The sequence below is a fragment of the Peromyscus leucopus genome, chromosome 7 (genome assembly GCF_004664715.2).
Source record: "Peromyscus leucopus breed LL Stock chromosome 7, UCI_PerLeu_2.1, whole genome shotgun sequence".
Taxonomy (NCBI): Eukaryota; Metazoa; Chordata; class Mammalia; order Rodentia; family Cricetidae; genus Peromyscus; species Peromyscus leucopus.
In genome coordinates, this window is record NC_051069.1 from 79,935,815 (window position 1) to 79,958,205 (window position 22,391).

The 22,391-nt window shown below is 47.5% G+C and overlaps 1 protein-coding gene across 4 annotated transcripts; it reads left to right on the forward strand.

Moving 5' to 3' along the window:
- Positions 1-388: 388 nt before the first annotated feature.
- Positions 389-22,108, forward strand: Zic4 (Zic family member 4). 4 transcript variants are annotated; one of them, XM_028865972.2, is made up of 5 exons: positions 389-1,029; positions 1,112-1,364; positions 4,752-4,836; positions 10,846-11,466; positions 15,931-16,659. In XM_028865972.2, exons 3-5 carry the CDS (start codon positions 4,767-4,769, stop codon positions 16,281-16,283), a joined length of 1,044 nt encoding a protein of 347 aa, XP_028721805.1. In that variant the 5' UTR covers positions 389-1,029; positions 1,112-1,364; positions 4,752-4,766; the 3' UTR covers positions 16,284-16,659. The 4 variants fall into 4 exon arrangements, with proteins under 4 accessions (XP_028721805.1, XP_037063729.1, XP_028721802.1 ...); XM_037207834.1 differs by lacking the exon at positions 1,112-1,364; XM_028865969.2 differs by lacking the exons at positions 389-1,029; positions 1,112-1,364 and adding an exon at positions 18,532-22,108 and having other exon boundaries at positions 3,748-4,836; positions 15,931-16,246.
- Positions 22,109-22,391: the final 283 nt, after the last annotated feature.

A 22,391-nucleotide genomic window follows, 5' to 3' on the forward strand; every position in this document is an offset into this window, starting at 1 on the left:
GCAGCTGAATCAAGGCTCTAAACTCTTTTCCAGACAAAGGGACCTTCAACTCATCCTTCCACGTGATGTCCGGTTAGAAAACTTACCAAGCAAAAGGAAAATGAAATGATTTCTCTCTCTCTCTCTCTCTCTCTCTCTCTCTCTCTCTCTCTCTCTCTCTCTCTCTCTCTCTCTCTCTCTCTTCCCAGCTAGCTTCCTAGGGCTGGAGGAAGAAAGGTCAGCACTGGCTACTTCTAGCCTCCTTTCTGTTTGGTCGGTTTTCTTCCCATATTCTGGTTTGGGCACAGTGAAGTAGAATTAGGCTGTCCTTTAAAAAAAAAAAAAAAACAACTCTCTCTCTCTTCTCTCTCTCTCTTCTCTCTCTCTCTCTCTCTCTCTCTCTCTCTCTCTCTCTCTCTCTCTCTCTCTCTCCCTCTCCCTCCCTCTCTCTCTCTCTGACTCTGAAGTCAGACTGTGGCTAAGGATGGTTTCCCTGTGTCTGAAGAGATTGTGTTGAGCACCTGTGCTTGTGGGGCTTGAAAATAGAAATTCCAGGAAAAGGAAAAAAAAAAATCAAGAATGTTCTGCCCCCAGCAACAAGTCTGAGTCCAGTGGCCCAGCACTTCTCACATAATCTGAGTGGACCCCTGTAATGAGTGATAGGAAAAGCTGGAGCGGAAGGTGGTAGGGACTCCTTTTTGACCTATCATATTTTGTTTAGGGGAAAAGATACACCAGAACCATTCAGCTCTTTTTGCTCCTACAAGGGGAAGTTGGATCCTATAATGATGAAAATCTTATAGTCAAGGAGATATTTCCTCTAGAGGCTGCACTGGTCTTTCACTAGGGAGAACAAATATTGAACCCACCTTGACTGCTTTAAAAAAAAAAAAAATAGGGAGGGGACCTGAGGGAAGGGCGGCTGTTGGGAGAGGGGAGGGAAAATAATTCTTCAAAAAAGAAAGTCAAGCTTCTCTCCTCCAGTCTGTGGAAAATCCAGCGAGGACGTTGACAGAGGGTATTTTTAGGAAACCCATCCAAATATACAAGGTAAGAGTAAACGTGTGTGGGGAAAAAAAAAAAGTTGTGGGTTGTAGAAGTTATCAAGTGGGATTTGCGGCGCTCTCTGCAGGAAACGCGAGCGGCTCCAGTTCAAAGCCACATGCACCAACGTGACATATAAGCCATTAAAATATCATCCTGACGGCTCATTTCTGCTCCATCATACATTCCCTAACTGCTTCCCCGAAAGCTGGAGAAGGAGAAATGAAGGATGACCGCCTCGGTGGAACCACAAAAGAGGCTTAGAGGGATGTGTGGTCCCCCCTCATCCACCCCGAAGTGATGTGCAGAAATGAGGTGATCCGGGCAACAGGTGGAGCAGGGTAAGTGCTTGAAACCACGGGGTAAGACAGGGAAGACCTGTACCCCCAGCGGCCTTTTAGCAAATGTTCTTATGGGGGCCATAGGCACCCAAACCCCGCTGGGCGAATAGGCCCAGTCGGAATTTCTTCTCCATCTCTGCCTTCACACACACACACACACACACACACACACACACACACACACACACACACATCCACCACGGGTACAGGCCCCACCCCACTGATTCTAAAGGGGGTGGGGAGGAGCCCTTCTGCCGAGGGGCAGCGTTGAGGATGAGTCCTTTCTTTCCTCCCGGGAGGAGTGGGTGCGAGCAAGTCAAACGTGGCTCCTACTGGCGATAGCACCAGCTTGTTGCCCGCCAGTCCTCCCTCCTCTTCTTTTGTAAATTTGTGCCTGGGTGTGCCCATCGTGGGCACAAGAAGGGCAAAGTTTTGCCCTTCTTGATCATGGTGGAAGCCAAGAGGGTGCGGGTGAAGGAGCCCTTGCAGGCGGCCTTAATGCTTTTCCCTCCCGCAAGGATGGCAGGAAGGGTTTCGGTTTCCCCTCGGCAGGGTCAAAGAATCAAGTTAGTGCTGCGGGGCGGCTACATCATAGAACTTCTGCGGATACTCACTGAGGATGCCGTCTGGGTCCGCCTGGGGCCGGCTGTCTGCCCGCCCTTATCCTTGGTTCTAGGATCTGCTCTGTATGTGTCATGAGCCATGGGTTCGCGACTTGGCTTTCTTTCTCCTGGATGTGATTCCGGGCTGCGGTTAGGTCTGGGGACCCGGCCAGCCAAAGCCTAGACCCAGGGGCATGTAACAAATTACTGGCAAGAGAAAAGGGAACGGATTTGGGTGTAAAAGAGTTAGTTGCCTGGTTCGAAGTCTGCAAGTTTGGAGTTGATGAATGGTCCACAGGGAGAGGTGGGAGACAGCGAAGTCTGAGAAATGGAGAGAGGGGGTGGGAGGGCTGCTTCGAGTCCTGGGCATTCGCCTTCTACAGAAACTACCTTTAGATGTCAAGGCTTGGCAGTGACTCCAACCTCTGTTTCTGGGGCACCGTGCTTTTCCTTTCCTATGTTTAAAGTAAGGCTTAAGTGCCCAGACTAGATTATCTGCAGGTGATCCCACTAGTTGAGACTTGACTGGGCATCTGAAGGTTGCCAGCCTTCGGCCTAGAGCAAGGAGAATCTGAACTCATCTACCCTCTAAGGACAGGATTAAGAAAAGGAGTGAGTAGCACCCAGGCGCTCAGCTCCATTTCCTGGTGCTTCAGGGCTGGTGGAAGGTAGCCAGGGAGCTGGCGATCGATCCGAGCAAAGGCCAGCAGCGGCTTTCATCTTCGGCTTGGTAGCTTTGAGCCTGCCAGGGCCGAGTTTTTCCGGGCAAGTATTCACTCGCGCCTGATAGTTAATCAGTGTGGAACGGAAGTCACCAGCTTTAGTTGACCTCTGACCTTAGACAGGCCTGTGTGGACTAAGTCCACCTTACAACAGGCAGCCTCTGTGATTCCTCAAATAAAATCGTGCCTTTTGCACTACCAACCATCCGGTCCTCTTGTCACTAGCCATCACTGAGGCTCCCCGGCAGCGTTCTCCACTCCTCTCAAGGTACAGGATAAAGGCTGATTCAAATACATCCTGGCGGTGCTCCTTAAGGTAAGAGGGAGACACCTCAGGAGCAACAGTTTTGGAGAAATCAAAGAGCTTTTCAGATCTCTTATTCTGGGGACCTCAGGTTCAGGGGCCCAAGGTCATTTCCCAAAGTCTTTCCTCACTCTGCTCTTTCAGCAAGACCACTGGCTAAATGGTCTCAAATTTGGACCAAAGTGATGTTTGCCCTATTTCCCTACACAAAGCTGCTGCAGAACTACTTAAGGCCCCCCCTTGTCTGCCTTGGTCCAACCTCTGATACATTTGCTTGCATGCCTGTGGGACCATTTGTAATGTACAAAGGACATTCACATAGGGAAAGGGGTACCAGCCACAGACCTCCTAGAAGTTGGGCTGTGCCAGCATTGTGGGTGGACAGAAGTTTCTAGGGAAACTTACACCCCTTTTCCTCAGAAGCAAACAAGTAAATTCTATTATTGCCAACCAACCAGGAACTGTGGTGCTGCCAGATACCCCGCCATGAGGACATTCAGAGCAAAGACACCCAGGCTCCCTGCCCTTCTGTAAGAATGCAAAGTTGGGCCTCCTTTTTCTCTTGGTCTGTGCTAGAAGGAGCTTGTTACCTTTATGGAAGGATTTTGTTGTTGTTTTTGTTAGAAAGAATTGAAAACAATTTCCTCTGGGAACAGGTGAGTATACTCAGGCCCATGCCTGGGAAAGAAAGGAAAAAAAACAAGGATAAAAACCTTAGGGTAGTTTGGTTGGGTCTGAGTGAGAGGTGAGGGAACATAAGAAATTAGAGACCCTGTATGACACTGCAGCCCCACTTGGATTTAGCCTGTGGGTCAACAAGTTAAATAGCCACTTGTCCTGTGGGCTGGAGTGTCAAGACAGGCTGACATCCCATTGACTGAGGTCTTGCTGTGTTTGTCCAGCCTGAGACCTTTTTCAATGCCTGTTTGTCCTTCCTCACTAAATTTAGGGTCAGTGCTAGGTGGATTGCCTGTTTGGCTGCTACACTGTCTTCAGTCTCGCCCAGTGGATGCAGAGGTCCTCAGAATGCTTCCAAGGATATATGGCTGCCGAATGCCTGGGAGCTCCAGCCACTGACAATCTTGAGAGGGAGGCATTATTTCTAAACTTTCAAACTACAGCTAAGGGGCAACTTGGCACCAACTAACAACAACAACAAAATGATACTTTTTTAACCTGGTGGATTTAACATTAGCTTTGAAAAATGAGTCAGTGGCAGCTCTCAAGTTGGTCTGGAGGTGGGGGTGGAACATGTGAGACTAAAGAATTATTCACTACTACAGACAGAACAGGATTTCAAAATCTGCAAACTCCTTCCTTCCAACAATATAACTAAGCATAATTGCACACCCCTAGAAAACAGAGGGCCCTCCCTGCCGCACCTCACCAAATGTAAATAACTGACTTGAAGAAATAATGGGGTTTTCTGAAACATAATTTCAATTTCTAGAAGCCACAGATTTTTGGACATTGAATGAATGCTTCCACCCTCAAGGCAGAACAATGAATGATAAAAAGTCTAACTGTGAAATTAGGATTTTTCAATGTTTTTGTTACCAACCCATATGATTTTACAAGAAACAGGAGTAGTCCCCAGAAATCTTTTTTTCCCCTTGTGTTTCCAAATTTGAAAACAATTAAAGAAAGGCTAAAAGATTGTTTTCAGACTAACATCTTTCTTTCATACACTCAGGCCACAGATTCTTGCCACAGAGACATGTATGGTAGTGTTTTACTCAGTTCTTTTCTTCTCAAGCAGGCTCAAACTCAGAAAATGAAATACAAGTCTTCCTTGGTGATGAGGAAACGATTGCGGCTTTACAGAAATACCCTGAAAGAATCAAGTGAGTAAACAAAAAAAAAAATCTTATTATAAATGGATTTGCTGAAGATGGGGCACTTTTTTCTACTTTTTTGTGTTTTATGCATAAATTGTATTTGTTGTTTGTTTGTTGTTTCTCTTTTGTTATACTGAGATGTGAGTTTGGCATGTCTCTAGAGTTCAAATGAAACTTAGAATAACACCTTGGTGCTTGATGCATTTGCACACAAATCAATGACACAACATCCCACCAGCAGCCTGAGGATTAGCCCCTCAATGCCTACTCATCTGGACGTTCTAGAATTAATATTTGAGTACTCGATCATTGAAACAACCACCCTTGACCTTCTGCAGTTCCTCTGTCACATTATTCTATGACATATTCATCTTGAATTCATTTCCAGACAATTTGATTGGGATGAGGTTTGACATGTATTGGCTTCCATGAAAGAGGCGGACTTTGATCTTGGTGATGGGGTTTACATGATATGCATCATCTTTACCAGGGGCACCAGCCTTCTGCAATGTGGCAGTGACTATGTTCCCACAATGTGGTGTCTGAACCAAGAGTGACTGACAGCCACTCTGTCAGAAATACCTTCATTGTGAGGAATTTAATTTCATATTCCATTTAGAATAAGCATAGGATTTAAGGCTGGTGTTTCCCCCCCTTCCAGGCATCTAATTTTTCTCATTTCAACTATACAACTCCGTGTTTTCTCCGAAGATGTTCCCTTATTGGTATGCAAGGCAAGCTTCTTAACAGAAGTTAAATAAGTTAGGAAATGACCCTCTTCTACTACTTGGGATGATCTTATGGTAGAAGTCAAAAGAGAGGTGCAATTATTATATACATTCAGTATTTTGATTCCTTAATGCTACCATGGATGTTCTTATAGCAGCAATCTTTTGTTAAAAAGACATTTTGCAGAAGCATTACTTGGGAATTAAATTACATCTAAGTATATTTTTTTTTCGATACTCTCAGTTCCATTAATGATGATTAAAGCCCAAATTTCCATAATTAGGAAAAATTTCCTCTTCTAAAAAAACCTGACAGACCTCACCTCCTTTGCATAATTTGGGATTGGACATATGGCAGGCTTCTGGGGCTTAAATGATTTCTTTTCACAAGACTTGAGATGCTTCCCACTGCAGGAATCCTGAAGTCAGTGGATAGCCTCTTCAGAGATACACACCTAATTTTGAGTGGCACCATGGTCAGAAACGGGGGGGGAAAAAAGAACTGAAGAAGTGTCTGCACATCTAGCAGCAGGACATTCAGATGACAGAGGCTGCTTGGCCTGGCTCTGAGCCATGGACCCTCAACTTAATAGATAATCATAATTTAGTATTGTTTCAAAGATCAAGATGGAAAAACAGCCCAGCTCTTGAAGCCTAATCTCCATCCTTCCAACTTCCCAGGAAGAGAGGTCAGACATTTCAGCTAGTGAGGCTCCGAGTCCTAACAGATGGACCAGCTACCCTATTTCTAGAAAATAAACTAGAAATCATTTGTTTATGCCATCGATGAGTGGCTATTGTGAGCAAAACTGCTCAAGATATGGTTCTGGGCATTAATTTTCAGAGAATCTGGAGCGTGAAGGATGCTGCAGGGTTACTGGTAGAATCTGCTCCACATAAGCCCTCATGAAAGCTTTAGTGCTTTTGAGGTGGGTAGCATTTGCCCCAAACACCCACTTTTCTTTGCAAACCAAGTAGGAAGCTCCTGAAAGCAAGCTGAACCCAAGTGAAAATTAGCACTTCTGACCAATTTGCAGTTTCTGAAACTGGGGATCTCTGTCCAGAGACATCAAAAAGACCTTTGGGAAGACTAAAATATACCTCTTGGACATTGGCATTACATGACTTGTCATATCTGATCAGCTTGAGACTGTTTTGGAGTTTATTTTAGAAATACACCTTGAAGGTCCTTACATAATTGCTCAAAGTTTTATGTCAGTAAATATAAATGGATACAAGAAATATTTTTCTCTCTATCTCTGTCTCTGGGGAAATGGACCTTAAAAGAATGTCTGGTCCCATTGTTATGTTTAGCCAACCGAGGTATGGACCATATGGCTCCAAGAACTTTGCAAGGATCAGGCAGCCTCTGTGACCTGCAGGTCACCTGACCCCTGGCTACTCAAGAAACATCTACCCAGGATGGGTCCAGATGTTTTTAGTGCTTTAAGAGAAGGCTGCATCTGGGAAGGAGCTCCATGGGGCCAGGCTACTGTCAGTGATTTTGGCTGAATCAGATGTCTTTGCCCTTTTGCTGCTGGCACGAAAAGTCATACACATGTTCATACCTCTTCAAGGGCAAAGTTAGTCAGACAGACTGTATACTAACCAGATATAAAACTTCTGGGTTCCTTTAGCCTTCGGATACACAGGTCAGTACTTAACAATTCAGGAGGTCTGTAAACTTGGATTTTTTTTTTTAAATCATTCTCTCTACAACCTGCTAATGGAAAGTGAACATTTTCTTCTCCTGTGAAAATGAGAAGCGGACACATGACTGTTAGGAGTTCAGCATGCTCACCAGGCTTCCAAATGGTTCTGAAAATAGCTGAAAATGCTTTTTAAAAAACCCTGTTCAGTCTGCATTGTTACTCAAAGCTTCTAACAGGGACTGGGTCACAGTATGTGTATTAAGAACACACGTTGGTTCAAATAAAATAATTAGCAAAAGCTAAAATGGATCGTGAATTTGACACATCCTGAGCAATTAATTGTGTATCACCTAGGTTTAGGTGAGAGAAGGGGAATTTTAATTCCTGGGCTACGGTACATGTGCCCCTGCACTCAAGTTTACTATCTCAATCTGAGGTTCAGATGATAGGAATAGCTGGGCAGGAAGGAACACAGTTTTGTTTGCATCATGTATGCTCTGCTTTAAGCCCTTTGAGGGTTCAGCACATAGTCACCTGAATACATTCTTCATTTTGCTCAGAGGTAGGATTTGAAATTCACTGAAATTCGGTAACAACTGTCCAAAGATGAAGGGGAAGGGAAAACAAGCCAAGGGACCAGGTAGAAGTACCTCTCACTAAAGGGCTAAGGAAAGTAAAGGGGGGTGAGTGGGGGGCAAAGCCAGGAAAGAAGATGGACTCCAGAGTCTAGTTTTAAAATTGCCATAAAAGGCCTTGGTTTAGGAAACACAAGTCAAATGTCTCTCCTTCTCCTGTGTGTGTGTGTGTGTGTGTGTGTGTGTGTGTGTGTGTGTGTGTGTCGTGCGCGCATGTGCAAGTGAGTGCGCTCACAGAATCTGTTTGTAATTGCCTAAGTCCTTCCTAATGCAGAGCAGAGAGATACAGGCTATTCAAAGCTAGAGAAATTATTGTGGAAGTTAATCCCTTGCTAAATCCCTTGCCCCAAGCAGGGATGAATGAAGAATGTACCAAGCTTTAGAAAATAAGTCAATTATTAAAAATTTTAAAGCCTTATTTAGGGAGTAGAAATGTCGCTCAGTTGGCAGAGGACCTGTTCAGCATGCATGGAGTCCTCCGTTCCTTTACCAACACCGCATTAACTCATTTGTGGTGGTGGACGTCTATAAACCCAGCTCCTGGAGAACAGTGGCAGAAAGAGCAGAAGACCAAAACCATTCAAGTTCTAGACAATCCTGGGTCTCAAAAACAAAACAAAACAAAACAAACAAAGCCAAAAACCTTTATTTACTACTCATGGATTATGATATCCTCAGGGACGGGGTAGTTCCTTCAGTTCCAAGTTATTGTTCCATGGAATTTGTTCAAACTTCTCCCTCCTCTTAAAGGTTTTTGTTGTTGTTGTTTCAGTCTTTAGGACTCTCTAAAAAACAAAAAACAAAAACAAAAAACCCAAGGCTTTCTGTGTCTTTGGGATATGTTCTATGACAGGAAGGTCCAAAAATATCCACTGACATTTTTGGCCATGAAGAAGAAACAGTCAGTGACCTGGGCTCAGAAAGCAGCAGATACTAGGGCAGACAAGGGGCAGTCATTCCTGAACCACAGTTGAAATTATCCTCAATTGGTCTTCCTGGGCCAGCTGTGGTGGCAATTCTAGACTGAAGGTCATGGATGCAGTCAACTATGGTATCCCCTCTGCAGAGTCCTAAAGATAGCAAGAATTAAGGTTAAAGCTTTGGCAACAAGTGCCCAGAGACCGTGAAAGTAATCCTAGTCTTCATTCACAGAACCTTCATCTGGCATCACTGGAGAGAGGTCAGGACCCTGAGATTAGTCCCCTCGAGAGAGCCTCGAGAGCAAGGACCTGTTCCTCCTATTTGTTTATGTGTGTGTCCAGAGCCGCCTTCTTTCTGTCTTGTCTTTTTTTTTTTTTTTTTTTTTTTTTTCTTTTTTGCCAGAATACCCTCAGGTAGATAAATATGAGCTATGATGAAAAGAGCCCTTTCAGGAAAGCCAGAAGTGAGTTTGAAACAAGACTTGCCCCCCCCCCCCTTCTCATGACCTCCTCTGGTTCCATCTCTCTAGTCAGGCTGGGATTCTAGGGTTTCTACTTCCAGGAGCACAGTCACCAGGAGTGGGGGAGGGAAGGGGGAGAGGAAGGGAGGGAGGGAGCTGTCTGAGAAGAGAGTGGAGAAGAAGAGGGAGGTGGGCTAATAAGGAAGCAAAACAGGAAGGCAGAGTATGGTGGGGATGTGAGTTAGGTTGGGAGACATGAGAAGGAGGAAGGGGAGAAAGGGGGCAAGACGAAGTTTCAGAGGAGGAAAGAGAATAAAGTGGGTGCCAGGTTCGTTACTCTAGGAGTTTCTCTGCTCCAGGCAGTCTGCAGCCTTCTTTCCTGCCTTGATTCAGACCCTCTCCTTTGCACTCAAAGACATACTTTCCAAGCTTCTTGGGGGGTCTGGTTACTAAAATGCCCAGGACTATGCTCCACTCCTTCTCAGAGAGTGGTCATGGGTAGATGCATAACCGAACCTTGCTCAATTTCAGGAGCCTGATAGCAATGCTCAGCTTTCTAGAAGGGATGGGGTGGGGGTGGAGGGTAGGTGTACAGGAAAGAGAAAAGAATTCCTGCCTGGATCAGAGCGCATGAGCAGTGGAAGCGTGAAATGCTATTGAGGTTGGGGGAGGGAGTGAAAGGAGGGAGGGAGGGGAGAGGAGAGGAGAAAAGAGGAGAGAGAGAGAGAGAGAGAGAGAGAGAGAGAGAGAGAGAGAGAGAGAGAGAGAGAGAGAGAGAGAGAGAGAGAGCTGTCATCACTGACGTCGGGCCAGGCCACTGGCCAATGGGCGCCATAGGCGATTGTTCTCACGGTGGCCCGGACCACGGCCCCAAATCTATTCATTTCCTTAAGCGCCCTGCTGCCGCCTCTGTAGTGTCCGGGGTTTCACACAGACATTAAAGACACAGAAAAGGGGTGGGGTACAAACCCAAAACTTAAAAGAAAAACGCAAAAACAAACAAACAAACAAAAAATCCCCACCACTTTGCATAAGTCTTTTTTTTTTTTTCCGGTTGTCCTTTCTCTGCACTGCTAGACTGCAGTGGTACTGGCGGCTGCTAGGCCGAGGTTCAGCAGGAGGTCCTTTCCAGGCCCAGTGGGACACTGAAATTAATATATACGTCTAGGATGCTTCAAAATCACTACCACTTCTAACGTCACCACCTCCAAAATGATCCCCCCCCCCATCACCTCCATCTTTGGCCCGGGAGCACCCCTTGGTGTTGGTGGACAAAGTAATCTTGAGATACGGGTCTTTACACCTCTGCCTCAGAGGCCGTGCCCCCAGGCACCCACAGACTCAGTCTGGTAGCCTCTCCCACCTACCCCATTATCACTGCCCCTCTCCAGCTCATGGCTCCGCAGGGGACGGCAGAACTGCAGCCTAGCCGGACAGAAGGCGGAGGCTTTTTGGCTTTGCCTGGTCCTCCAGGTTCACAGCTGGCACCGACTTGCTCAAGATCCCAGCACCAACGCCAGAAACCTAGATGCGGCTGGGCAGGACTTGTCCCCGGGGGCCGGGGAAAGTGCGAAGCCCACTCCACCGGTTCTCATACACGCTGTTTGTCTCGACAACAGGTAGCAGCTGTGGACACCATGGGCCCCAGTTCGCCGCCGCCGCTTCGAGCCCCTCGGTATTTCCGGGCCTTCATGAGCAACCTCCCCAGGCCTCCCACAACCGTCCTTTGAACGGACTCCTGCGTCTGGGGCTCCCCGGAGACATGTATGCGAGGTCGGAACCCTTTGCACCGGGGCCCACGGCCCGCAGCGACGCTTTGGCAACAGCCACAGCCCTGCACGGCTATGGCGGCATGAACCTGACCGTGAACCTCGCCGCACCCCATGGCCCAGGAGCCTTTTTCCGCTATATGCGCCAGTCCATCAAACAGGAGCTCATCTGCAAGTGGCTAGGCGAGGACGGCCCAGTGTCCCCGCGTCCCTGCTCCAAAACTTTCAGCACCATGCACGAGCTGGTCACGCACGTCACCGTGGAGCACGTCGGTGGCCCAGAGCAGGCTAACCACATCTGCTTCTGGGAGGAGTGTCCGCGACAGGGCAAGCCCTTCAAAGCCAAATACAAACTTGTAAATCACATCCGCGTGCATACGGGCGAGAAGCCCTTCCCTTGTCCTTTCCCAGGGTGTGGGAAAGTCTTTGCTAGATCAGAAAATCTCAAAATACACAAACGAACACATACAGGTCAGTACTCAGTGCTGTCTGTCTCGTGCGACCCCATGGGACACAGGCCCTTGGGTTTGAATTTCCTTAAGTTCCCGCCGAGGGGAGGAGGGAGGCATTTTTTGGTATTGTTTCCATGAGCCAGATTTATAAAATGGTAATTAACAGCTTCTGCTTGTAGACTCACCGTTTTCCGGAGGCTGTGTGGGAAGAGTGGTTCCAGAGTTCTGGGATCCCTGTTGGGAAACGGGTGCTCCTAGCTTAGAGATTTGATTTGATTTAGGATGTAAAGATTGGGCCCTGGGTACTGAGCTATATGCCCAGTCCCTAAAGTTTAGTTTTAAGACAGTTTTAAAACAGCATGGTCTCCCGCCAAATCTTAACGGAAATGGGGACTATTGTCTCACATTTACAGATCACTTTCGGAAACTCCCCCTTTTAACCTCACCGTCACCTGGACGGAGGGGTCATCTGACCCATAATACCTCCTTTAGGATGTATGAGCCTTGGGGGCCTACTTTTGACCTGCTTTTGTACTGTTGGCTCCACAGAAGGGACATTTTTGGGCAACCCTCATTCTTATTTTTAGTAGAGACCCAACGGGACCCACTGCCTTAAATGTCATTTACTGAGCTGTTAAGTGAAATAGGGACATGTGTCAACCACATCTGTTAGCTCTAGTTAACAGAAAGCAAAGGAGCTCAGTGAAGGAGGCTGGGGGTTGAACTCTTCTGGCCAGAAGCATCTAATTAATACAATTGCAAGAAGAAAGTTTTCACACTTTCAGAACAGCCTGTGAAGTTACATTAATTAGTTTAGCAGCCACCCTTTGACTCTCCTTACTCCTCCCCCCCCCTCCCTTGAAGTTTAAGAAGTCAGCGTCTTCTCCCCTCCCCCATCTTGGAGGCGGGAAAAGGGAAGAATGATGCGAAGACCAGAAGAAGTCCAGCTTGGTACTCCGGGCAGTATCTTTCTTTTCTACAATTCTTTTTAGAACAGTAACCCTTTTAAGAGTCAAAGTTCTCGATGGTTAGAGTGTCAGGGAAGAAGCTTGCTGAGTCCTGCTGCCAACTGCCTTCTCCATGAGGTTTAGGGGTAGGAGACTGCCATAGGCTGAGGCAAGACCAAAGTCCAGTTTGGATCTTGTTCTTGATCCCCTAGCATGTCTGCAAACATCTTGTACGGGTTTTCTAAAACACGTTCTGAGATCTCTGTCATTCATCTGCTCCTCTCTCCCGGAGTTCTATTCCCAGGGACAGAGGGATGAGTAAGACCATGATTCCAACCCTCAGACTTGCTGCTCCAGGGGCTGGTTGCCAGCACCTGGAAGGTGGATGCACAATCCGGGGCTGGAGAAAGAACTCATCTTTAATGACAGGGATTTTGAAGAACTTATACTGCTCTTTGCCGGCCCACTGTTTGAAGTCTGTGAAGCAGAAAATGGTTAAATTCTGAGCGCAATCGACCTACATCAGAGAAGCACAAGTGTGCCTGGCTGGCTCTCAGGTTTGCCTGGACTCAAGGCAGAATTCTGCGCGTTCTTTTCGGTCTTAGTCCTGATTCATTACAGCTTGGGTTAAAAAAAAAAAAAAAGGCAAAACAAAACAAAACAAAACTCCACAGAGCCACCCCTGTTCCGTGTCTCCCTCAAATGTCCTAAGTAATGGAAAGAAAAGGAGGAGGCAAAGCAGCAACAAAATGTTTCTCAAATGGCAATAGAACTCTCTACAAATTATTCATGAAGACAGTTTTCGATTCAACAGGAAAATAATTGCCTTTTCAAATATTAATGGCGTTTCATTTCCATCGAGTCGCGGAAGCGGCGATCAGGAGCAGATTTCTTAGCTGAGATTGTCCCGACTGTGACTCCCAGGCCTGGCTCTGGAGGCGGCGGGTGAAGAAAGGTTTCCCTCTGTAGCTGTGACAGAGACCCGGGAACAATGGTGCGGCGGCGGCGAGGGAGGCGCGGGCCAGGAGCGCGCGCCGTGCCAACCTCCCCTACTGGCGCTCCTCCCGGGACCCCTGCCCCGGGCTCTCCCCATCTTTCCCCGCAGTCAGTCAGCCCTCGTGGGGGGGGCGGTGGAGGTGGGGGGGGCGCGAATACAGGCCGGTGCCCGGGCCGCTCTGGGGCGGAGTCATCGCGAAAACAGACCGAGCCACAAGTGCGAGAAAATGGCGCTGGCCGGGCGTCCTGTAGGCCGGCGAACTTTGCGCTCGCCCGCGCGGAAGGAGGCCTGGCGGGCTCCGGATCCCCGATCCGAGGAAGGGGCCGGAGGTTCGCGGCTTAGGCGGCGCAGCCAGGACTCAGGTCGTCCCGCAGGAGGCAGGCCCAGCACGGCGCCGCAGGGTCCACCCTCCCACCCAGGGCGCCGCGCAGGGACTTGGGGGAGGGGAAGGGCGAGGGGTGGCGGGGGTGACGGGGGGGTGGGAGGGCTGTCAAGCGCAGAGACCAGGGCGCCTCCTGCAGCTGGGGAACGCTAAGGCCGGGCTGCACCTGGCCTCCCAGGGGCCTGATCACTCCCAGGGACTGAAGCATTTCAGTACCTGCCTCCCCCCCTCCTCCCCCACTTCTCTGTTTCTCGTCTGGAGCGAAATACTTTTCTATTTTACACGACGAGACGCTGGAATGGGATATGTGTGTAGCTTAATTTTTTTTTCTTTTTCTTTCTCCCCCACCCCACCCCGGTGAGGGAATTCTATTCTTAAATTCTAACCTCAAATTCTACTCCCCTCCATACACGCCCGAAAAACCTTATTCTCTTTTGTAGGCTTCAAATGATTTTATTTTTGTAAGTTATTTTATAAAGAAGAATGGGAAAGGAGGGAGGGAAGTTTGGGGTTTGCAAACGCTGGTGGAATCAGAGGAGAAAAAGCCGGGGACAAATAGGGACACTGATTTGTTCATTATACATCTCCTCCACTTTTTCGTAAGACTGTGCCTTGTCCTGTGAAAACGGCAGCGGGCAACATCTTCCAGAGGACCCTAGTGTACCAGCTGCACTCCAGCAAGGGTGAGCACTATCTGTGGGCTGTGTCGGAGAGACGGGATCACCCGCTGTTGCCCGAGCCAAAGGCAGGCAGGTTACGTGTAAACCTCGGTCTCAACCTGAGCGTCAACGCCGCGGTGGAATGGGGTCTTTGTTGGTTTTATCAGGAAGTCTTTCCTGTAAACCACGGAAGAAGAGGCCACAAAGCCAATAGTGGAGCATCTTGCTCCCCAGTCAGTTGCTAGAGAGATTCTCGCACCCTTGATCACCCCAAGACCATCGGCTGCTTAGAGCACAGACACCCTCCACTTTCCTTTGCCAAACAATGTCAGCTGAGCCAGAGACTTGAAATTCTGGGTTTGGGGGTGGGGGAAGTTCTTTCCTTTTCCACAGAGCAGCAGATTCAGGCAGCAAAGAACTCCTGGAATAAGGCTTGGCCCAACCAGTATTCCCGAAGCTTTGTGCGTTTTCCTGCCTTCCTGCAATTTTACCTAGACCACCCGGTGGTCAGAGGAGCCGGACCCGGCTTACCGGTAGCAGAAGCTCATCGAAGCTTGCTACACTCAGGGGCTGCGATTTCAACAGAGACTTAAGATCTGTCTTGGTCTGAGCCTGCTTTCCCATACTGGCCTCTGGGCTCTCAGGCAGGCGGGAATTGTCTGGGGACGACCATAGACCTGGAATTACCAGTTTGGACTGGGAGCCCCCTCCCCCCTACACTCCACAAGGTCTCCGCAAAACTGACGGATCCGTACAATAAAATATTATCAGCGGCAAACATTATCTTGAGGGATTTCGGATAGATTAGCCAAGATTTGAAGAATGTTGCAGTACGTTTGCCTTCACTGAGTGAAACATAGAGGGGCCTCTATTTCCTGGAAAACAGCCTTTAAGGGGAATCATTGCTCAGAATGTTTCCCACACTACGCACACGCATGTGCACCCACCGCTCGCCCTCTCAAATCCTCTCATTGCCTTGGCCCTTGCACAAAACCTACTTTAGAAAACACTTTGGACCAGGATGGAGTGTGCGTCCGGCGGATTGCTGGGCAAAGCTCACTAGGGCAGAGACAGATGGCCTGGGCAGTAACTTCAAATCCAGCAAACGTGAACTCCTCCTCTATCAACTCGATGCTTTGGGCAAAGGTGCTCCAGTCTCCACATAGATAAAAGTTGGAGGAAAACAGGGTTCTTTAGAATGGAAATGACTGTGATGGAGTCATCGTCGCTCCTCCTCCTCCTCCGACGCCCCCCGCCCCCACCCCCAGGCACAGGACGAAGAGGGGGAGGGGTGGCAGTCTGTAGGAGTGGGCTTCCTCTCCCCATTGGGTGGGGGAGGGGTGTCAGTCCTAAAGAACACAGGAAAGTAATTTCTGAAAATCTTTTGTGGGTCTTTTGCTGAAAACAAAAGAGCAACGGGAAGGGTACAATCCCGAGACTGGGACGCAGCCCACACCCTTCTAATGTCTCTGCGTTATCCCCCCCCCCCCATTCCTAGGCGAGAAGCCCTTCAGATGTGAGTTCGAGGGCTGCGAGCGGCGTTTCGCCAACAGCAGCGACCGCAAGAAGCATTCGCACGTACACACGAGCGACAAGCCTTACATGTGCAAGGTGCGCGGGTGTGACAAGTGCTACACGCACCCCAGCTCTCTGCGGAAGCACATGAAAGTTCACGGTCGCTCGCCGCCACCCAGCTCTGGCTACGACTCAGCAATACCGTCCGCTCTCACGTCTCCCTCTTTAGAAAGCGGCCGTGAGCCCCCGATAGCCTGCACAGCGGCGGTGGCGGTGCGTGGCACAGACATGAGCGAATGGTACGTGTGTTCGGGCTCCTGGCTCAGCGGAGGCTGACTCTGCAGCGCCCCCACCCCAGCCTCACGCCACCTCTGGGCCCAGCCGCAGCTACCACCGCCTCCAGTATCAGGGCTGCTTACCAGCGTGCCGCTCTGGTTTATGTCGACTTGAGTCTAGGCCCGGCCACTGAGGCTTCAAGGAATAGGCCAGGAACGAAGGGAGGGAGAGTAGAGGGGCAGGCAAGCAGATAGACCGCCACTAAAACTTACTGGAGGTCATCGAATATGCTGATACTAGATCTGTATACGAAAACATAAAGTGGGCATTCTCCGCTCACATTCTGTACTCTCCTTTGCCCCTGGACCGATGTCCGGGATAAAGAGACTGATGAAGAAGAAGAAGAAGAAGAAAGAAGAAGAAGAAGAAGAAGAAGAAGAAGAAGAAGAAGAAGAAGAAGAAGAAGAAGAAGAAGAAGAAGAAGAAGAAGAAGAAGAAGAAGAAGAAGTAGAAGAAGAAGAAGAAGAAACTTATTAGAATTTATTCACAGTTCTGACAACGGCGGGTGGCAAAAGTAAAGCTATAAATTTCCCAGTGGGTGTGGAAAGGTGAAGAAGATTTTCCTTGAGGCCTGGGCCACTGCCTCCCCAACTCCCAGGCGCAGACTCTTTTTCTTTCCCTCCTCTTGCCCATCAATCCCAATCGGAGGAGTTCAGAGCCCAGGAGGTGGCAGACAGAATTCCACAGCCATTTTCTCGAAGCCCATTTATCTTTTCCTTTGCCACCATACCCTCTCCTGTTCCTTGGCTAGTCTTGAAAAACAACAATAATATAAGCAAACAACAACAACAACAAAGAAACACAGAACTCCAGCATTTTCCAGCCACCTCTGTAAGGGAGATAAGTAATGGAGGAGGGGAGTGCGCTCCCCTTTTCTTGGGATGCGGCATACCTCCAATCCCAATGCCTATCAGAGCACATAGATAAGTCTGTTCTGTCACACCTCAAATTCTATTTACATTTTTATACTTGCAGTGGGGAGTAAGTCCAAAACAATAGGAAGCATGGACAAAGGAAAGTGAGAAGGTTTTCAAGAATTCTGAGTTGTGAAGCTTCCAGGCTTACTTTTTCCAGCCCCCATCTGTTTAGAGCCTCATAGGTGCTCCAGTCAGGGATATGGAGCTGGGAGATGTCATCACTGAATCAAGGTCTCCACAGCCAGGGATGCATGCACCTCAGAGAACAGTGTCAATTCTCTAATAGCGGTTTTTTTTTTTTTTGTCAGAAACGACACAATATTAGCTTTATTTAAAAAGTTTGTGGGCATGTGTGAAATAAAGTGCAACAACATTATAAGAGTTGAAAGTATTTGATGTGCTGGTTATGGAGTCCTCCTGAAAAAAAAAAAATCAGATATTGGTAGAGGTAGAGAGCAAGGCCTCTGCAGTTCTGGAGGGGGAGAACACGGGGGTGGCTTGCTTCTAGTCTGCCACCCTCTGTAGGGAAGGAGGAGCTACCTCAAAACCCTAGCTGAGATTTAAATAGAGAAAAACACCACCGAAGGAAAGAGAATGATGGCAAAGGAGAGGGGCAGTACAGGCAGACTTGTCCAGGTCACTAAAAATCTGAAATTAATATGTGCGAGAGGGGAAGCATTTCTGCCCGGAAGGAAGGCCCTAGGAACTCAACGTGACAACCTGAGCCCTTAGGCTGGGGGGGGGGGGAGGGTTGTGACTCTGTGGTAGAGACTTGCCCACTTCCCATGAAGCTCTCGGGTTATCCCGAGTGCCACCCAAAAGAGGCACATTAGAGACAATAAAAGCTGGACAAACAAGTCTTAGCATGAGAACCCGGCTGCATTGTTTTCTATCCCTTCCTGCTCCAAATCCAGTAAAAAAAAATTCTCACTTGGGTCCCACAGACCCCACAACTTCTGTCCAATAAAGCAACCACCTTGGCTGGAATGGAGTGCTCACCCCTAATGAAACCCAGAAGCTTTCAAAAGCAGCTCTAGTGAACCTGTTGTTGAGTTACTACCTAGCACAGAGGCAGCCTGGGACAGTTAGAAGCAAAGAACTTGTTCCCATGGGCAAGCACTAACCTCACTGCCAAGGTACACAGAACGTTTGTGGGACTTGACGCCTCTGCTGATACTATAAAGCTGCCCCGCCTCAAACAGGGCTCCTTCCTTTCTCTCCTGTTTCAAAACACTTCGTTTTGCCTTCCACCCCAGTCCAAAATAACGAAATGAAATAAAAATATTTGGCCGATCACTAATCGCCTTTAATTTTTCATTTGCTTGTTACAGATGTTGCTTGCAAGGTAATCTTGCCCTGCGCAGCTGAGCGCCGGCATCTTGCGCCTGCGACATCAAAGGGCTCTCTCACAAAGCAGTGTTTCTTCGCCACGGTGCATCTTCATGGTAAGTTAGGATTTCTATGGCAATGGGCAAGTCTCACTGAAATCCTGAAAGGCCGAGCCTGGAGCCCGTCCAGGCTTTTCATTAAGGACATAATATTTACGTCTAACAGGCCTTTTTTCTTGTGTATACAAGTATATATTTTTGTTTGACGCGGACTAAATCATTTTCATTTAATTTCCGGTAAACAAAACCCACGCGAATGGGCACTTGTTCCCGATCATAATAAAAATGGATAATAATGCGAGGGAAGAAAAGGGCCGCTTGAATCGCCGCTCAGCCTTCTTTGTTTCTGCTTTCTGCGGTGATCAGAGGGCGTATTTGGGTTTGATGGCGAGTTTCTAAAGGCGAGGAAATGGTTTGTAAGAGGGAAAAGAAAAGGAGAAAGGTCCAATCAAGCTCGGGTTGTTCAAAGAGTCGGGTTTTGGGGTTGAAAGTGTGAGTTTGACGGTGCATCAGCACGCCGCGTTAGGCTCGCCATGGAAATGCGCGCGGGGAGCGGCCGCTTCAAAGGCGGCACACTTCACTGCGGACACTCTATTAAGATACATTTGCGCTGACCTTTGCTTTCACGCCATTTAATACTGTCACCGTGCTCTCCAGTATATACTTCCTCCCAGGACCTGTCTTGCCAGTGTTTAGGGGTTCACCCTGCACCCTGATGCAGGGGGGCTTTGGTACCCGGGATTCTTTCAAGAAAGGGAGGAGGAGCCGGACTCCGAGCATTTTGACAGCGCCCATAGGCCCTAGAGTCAGAGTAAATGACTAGAGCATCCTGAGAAGCTTACCAAAGGAGCATCCCCAGCTCGGGTGTCGGCAGCACAGAGCCCAATGGGGACTTAAGAATCTGGGAAGTACCGGGAGCTGTTAAGTACGCCTCAGGGACAGTTAGTTCCACTGCATTCCCCAGAGGTGCTCTACTGCTTCCTCACCCTAGAAGTCTTGCAGCCCCTTAAACTTTTCCTCGGATGTGCCACTGTGTGGTAGCCTTAGGTTTGGGCGGGCTTTGGGCACAAACTGAAAAGCCCAAGGCCAAGGGGATGGAGAAGACGGCAGCAAAGTTAGAAGTCCATGTTCTCTTAATTGTCTTGTTGTTTATTTTATCCAAGTACCCTAGTGAATAGGGGAAAAATAAACATGGTGGAAAAAAAAAATCAAACAGTAGCGTCTTCTTTAGTGCCCGTCCTTGTGGTTGAATAAAAAGGATGGTCTGCCTTCTATTGAGCTGAGAAATCTTTGAAGTGGGAGTTATTATCTGAGACATTCTTGCTTGTCGTCCTAACAACGCTGATGAAATGTAAAAGGTTCTTTGTCAGCGATTTGTTCTCCTCTCTGTCAAACTCACTTTGCCCCATTGGTTTCAAACCATTGCTAAAGAGATAAAATCAAATTTCTTAAAAGGAAAAAAAAAATCCCTACACTCCACCAGTAGATAACTTTAGGGATAAGTATTGCTAAGAGGAAAAAAAAACAAAAAACAAAAAACAAAAAACAAAAGCACTGTGTAGTTTCAGTCTTGGTGATATGTGTAGATGTTGGAAGGCCCTTTGCACAAAAACTGGTATATTAGGTAATGCGAGAAGGTAGAGGCAGAGGGTAAGTGTCCCAAGTCTATGCTCCTGTGTTTATGCTTTCTGTCCTGGTCTGCATCCCATCGGCCCAGGTTTACTAACTGGATGGATTCTCTTGGAGATCTCTCAGGCTCCAAATATTCCTACCTGGGGTTCTTGGAACTTAAGCTTGCAAACAAGTGATGCTTAAGTTTTTCCTTTTTCGAAGAAACTTGTGCTATAAATAGATCTGTCGTGTTTCCTCACCACTAGCAGCCATCAGCACACACGTTCTGTCATCAAAGGATGGTAGCATAAGCAAGATGAACATTTTAATATTTCCTTTATTGTTGTTGTTATCTTGGAGTTCAGAAGGTTTGGTTTACAAGATGGTGACCAAAAAGTGCATGCACATGCCAACCCCTTCCCCTACGTGCAGTTCATTTTATATTGTGCCTAGAAAAGAAACTTTGCCCCTGTTCAGGTCTTCTTAACTTCCTACTGTAGTTCTAAAGGCGATTTAAATAAATAAGACTGTGCCCATCACCCTACCCTGTGTGCTTACTAAATGATTTGTGAAGACCTTTCCCCAAGTTGTAACCCATGTGATCGGTTATAGTTGCTGCAAAATGTCTCTTATATTGATGTTGTTTGTTTACTTGATCCTCCACATGTCTGTATTGCTAATTTATGGGAGAATATAATGATTGCAATGGATGTGAATTATACAGTCAGGCAAGTATTTCATAACCATCACTAACATACACACAGGTCTGAGTCAACCCTTAGATTATTGGTACCTTGTCTATCCACATTGTGATTTGAAAAATCTCTCCCCTTAACAGCAGCTAAATTAGGAACTAACCTGAAAGGAAAAAAAAGTTGTTGTGTGTATTTGACAGTGATTGTTAAATAAAAACAAAGTTGAAAGCTGAGGCATAATCTTCTTGAAAACATGTACATGTAAGTTAAATAAAATGAGTTTTTTCCCTCCAAAAGACTTTGTGTACATGTGCCTTCTCTTTGCTGTGTTATTTGGAAATAAATGATTGGATGTTTTCCTTTTCCAGTGTCCAGTTATTGCTTCTTCATCTTAGGAGAGGTCTGGGGCTCTCTTACAGCTGCTCATCCTTTTCCCTATCTTTCTTCATGGTTCAGCAGGATTCTATTTGGGCCTAGTCACTTGAGATAACAAAATAGGAGACCTGACGAAACAACGATTGGAGAGAGATCTTTCTGCCCACAGTCTCACCCCGATGATGACACTAATGGCAGCAACTGATTTACATTTCAGAGGAGAAAAGATAAATGGATGCTCAGTGGTCTGTCTGGTGAGGATGCCTTCCTATAGCTTGTAGCACTCTCATGAACCACCTCTGATTCCTAGCAAAAGGCCCAGGGACTAATAAGAAGTGAACGAACTTAGAGAAAGATAGTGATTTGGCTCCAAATCTGCCTAAACTGATGATATGCTGTAGGCACAGCTGCTTGCAGGGATCTTGTTGGAACTCCAGGTAGGCAGAGATCCCCAGAAGGATCTGTGAAGGTTCTCAACCTTAAGGCTGGAAGGCTACACTCCAATGACTCTTTGGTGAGTTTTAGCATGCACCCTGTGTCTTTATCTGGCTTGCCACTGGAAAACTTTTCCCAAATGTATCAGAATCATTTTAACCACAAGATCAATCCCTTACTTCCACTGTGGTCTCTGCTGATAGAATCCAGTACCCATTTTGGACCCCAAATTCTGCACAGATGTCACATCTTGGAGATGTATGCCTGACTTCTTTCTAATTGCTGAGAAGTTTGGTCTGGTGATCTTGACTGGAGTGCGCAATTGTGTGGAGTGGGAGAATGATAGATACTGGGGTGGGAATGGCAGGTCACCTTAGATAGTATCTTGGACAACTAGCTTAGAGCTGAAGGACCTATTCCTTCAGCTCTGTATTCCTAGAGGGAAGTTCTAAAACTTAAAAAAAAAAAAAGATGAAAGACACAAAGGTCTCCCAGGTCTGGACTCTGCTGTGTCTTGGTAGCCTGGAGTTCTCTCAGCCTCTGGGATTGTCCAGTCAGAACTAGAGAGGAGATCCTAAAAACCAACCAATCTGCACCTTGCTATCACATGCAGGCTAGTGGCAAACTGGCAAGGCACTGCCTGTTCTGTGCCCAAACCACTTCACACTGTGGAAGGAAATGGAGGTG

Bases quoted from the DNA above. Each gene is read 5' to 3' on its own strand.
- Zic4 (XM_028865968.2), top strand. From the start codon at position 4,500: ATGATAAAAAGTCTAACTGTGAAATTAGGATTTTTCAATGTTTTTGTT. The intron at 4,837-10,845 runs GTGAGTAAACAA...TCTCGACAACAG, and splicing joins AAATACCCTGAAAGAATCAA to GTAGCAGCTGTGGACACCAT. The intron at 11,467-15,930 runs GTCAGTACTCAG...CCCCATTCCTAG, and splicing joins ACACAAACGAACACATACAG to GCGAGAAGCCCTTCAGATGT.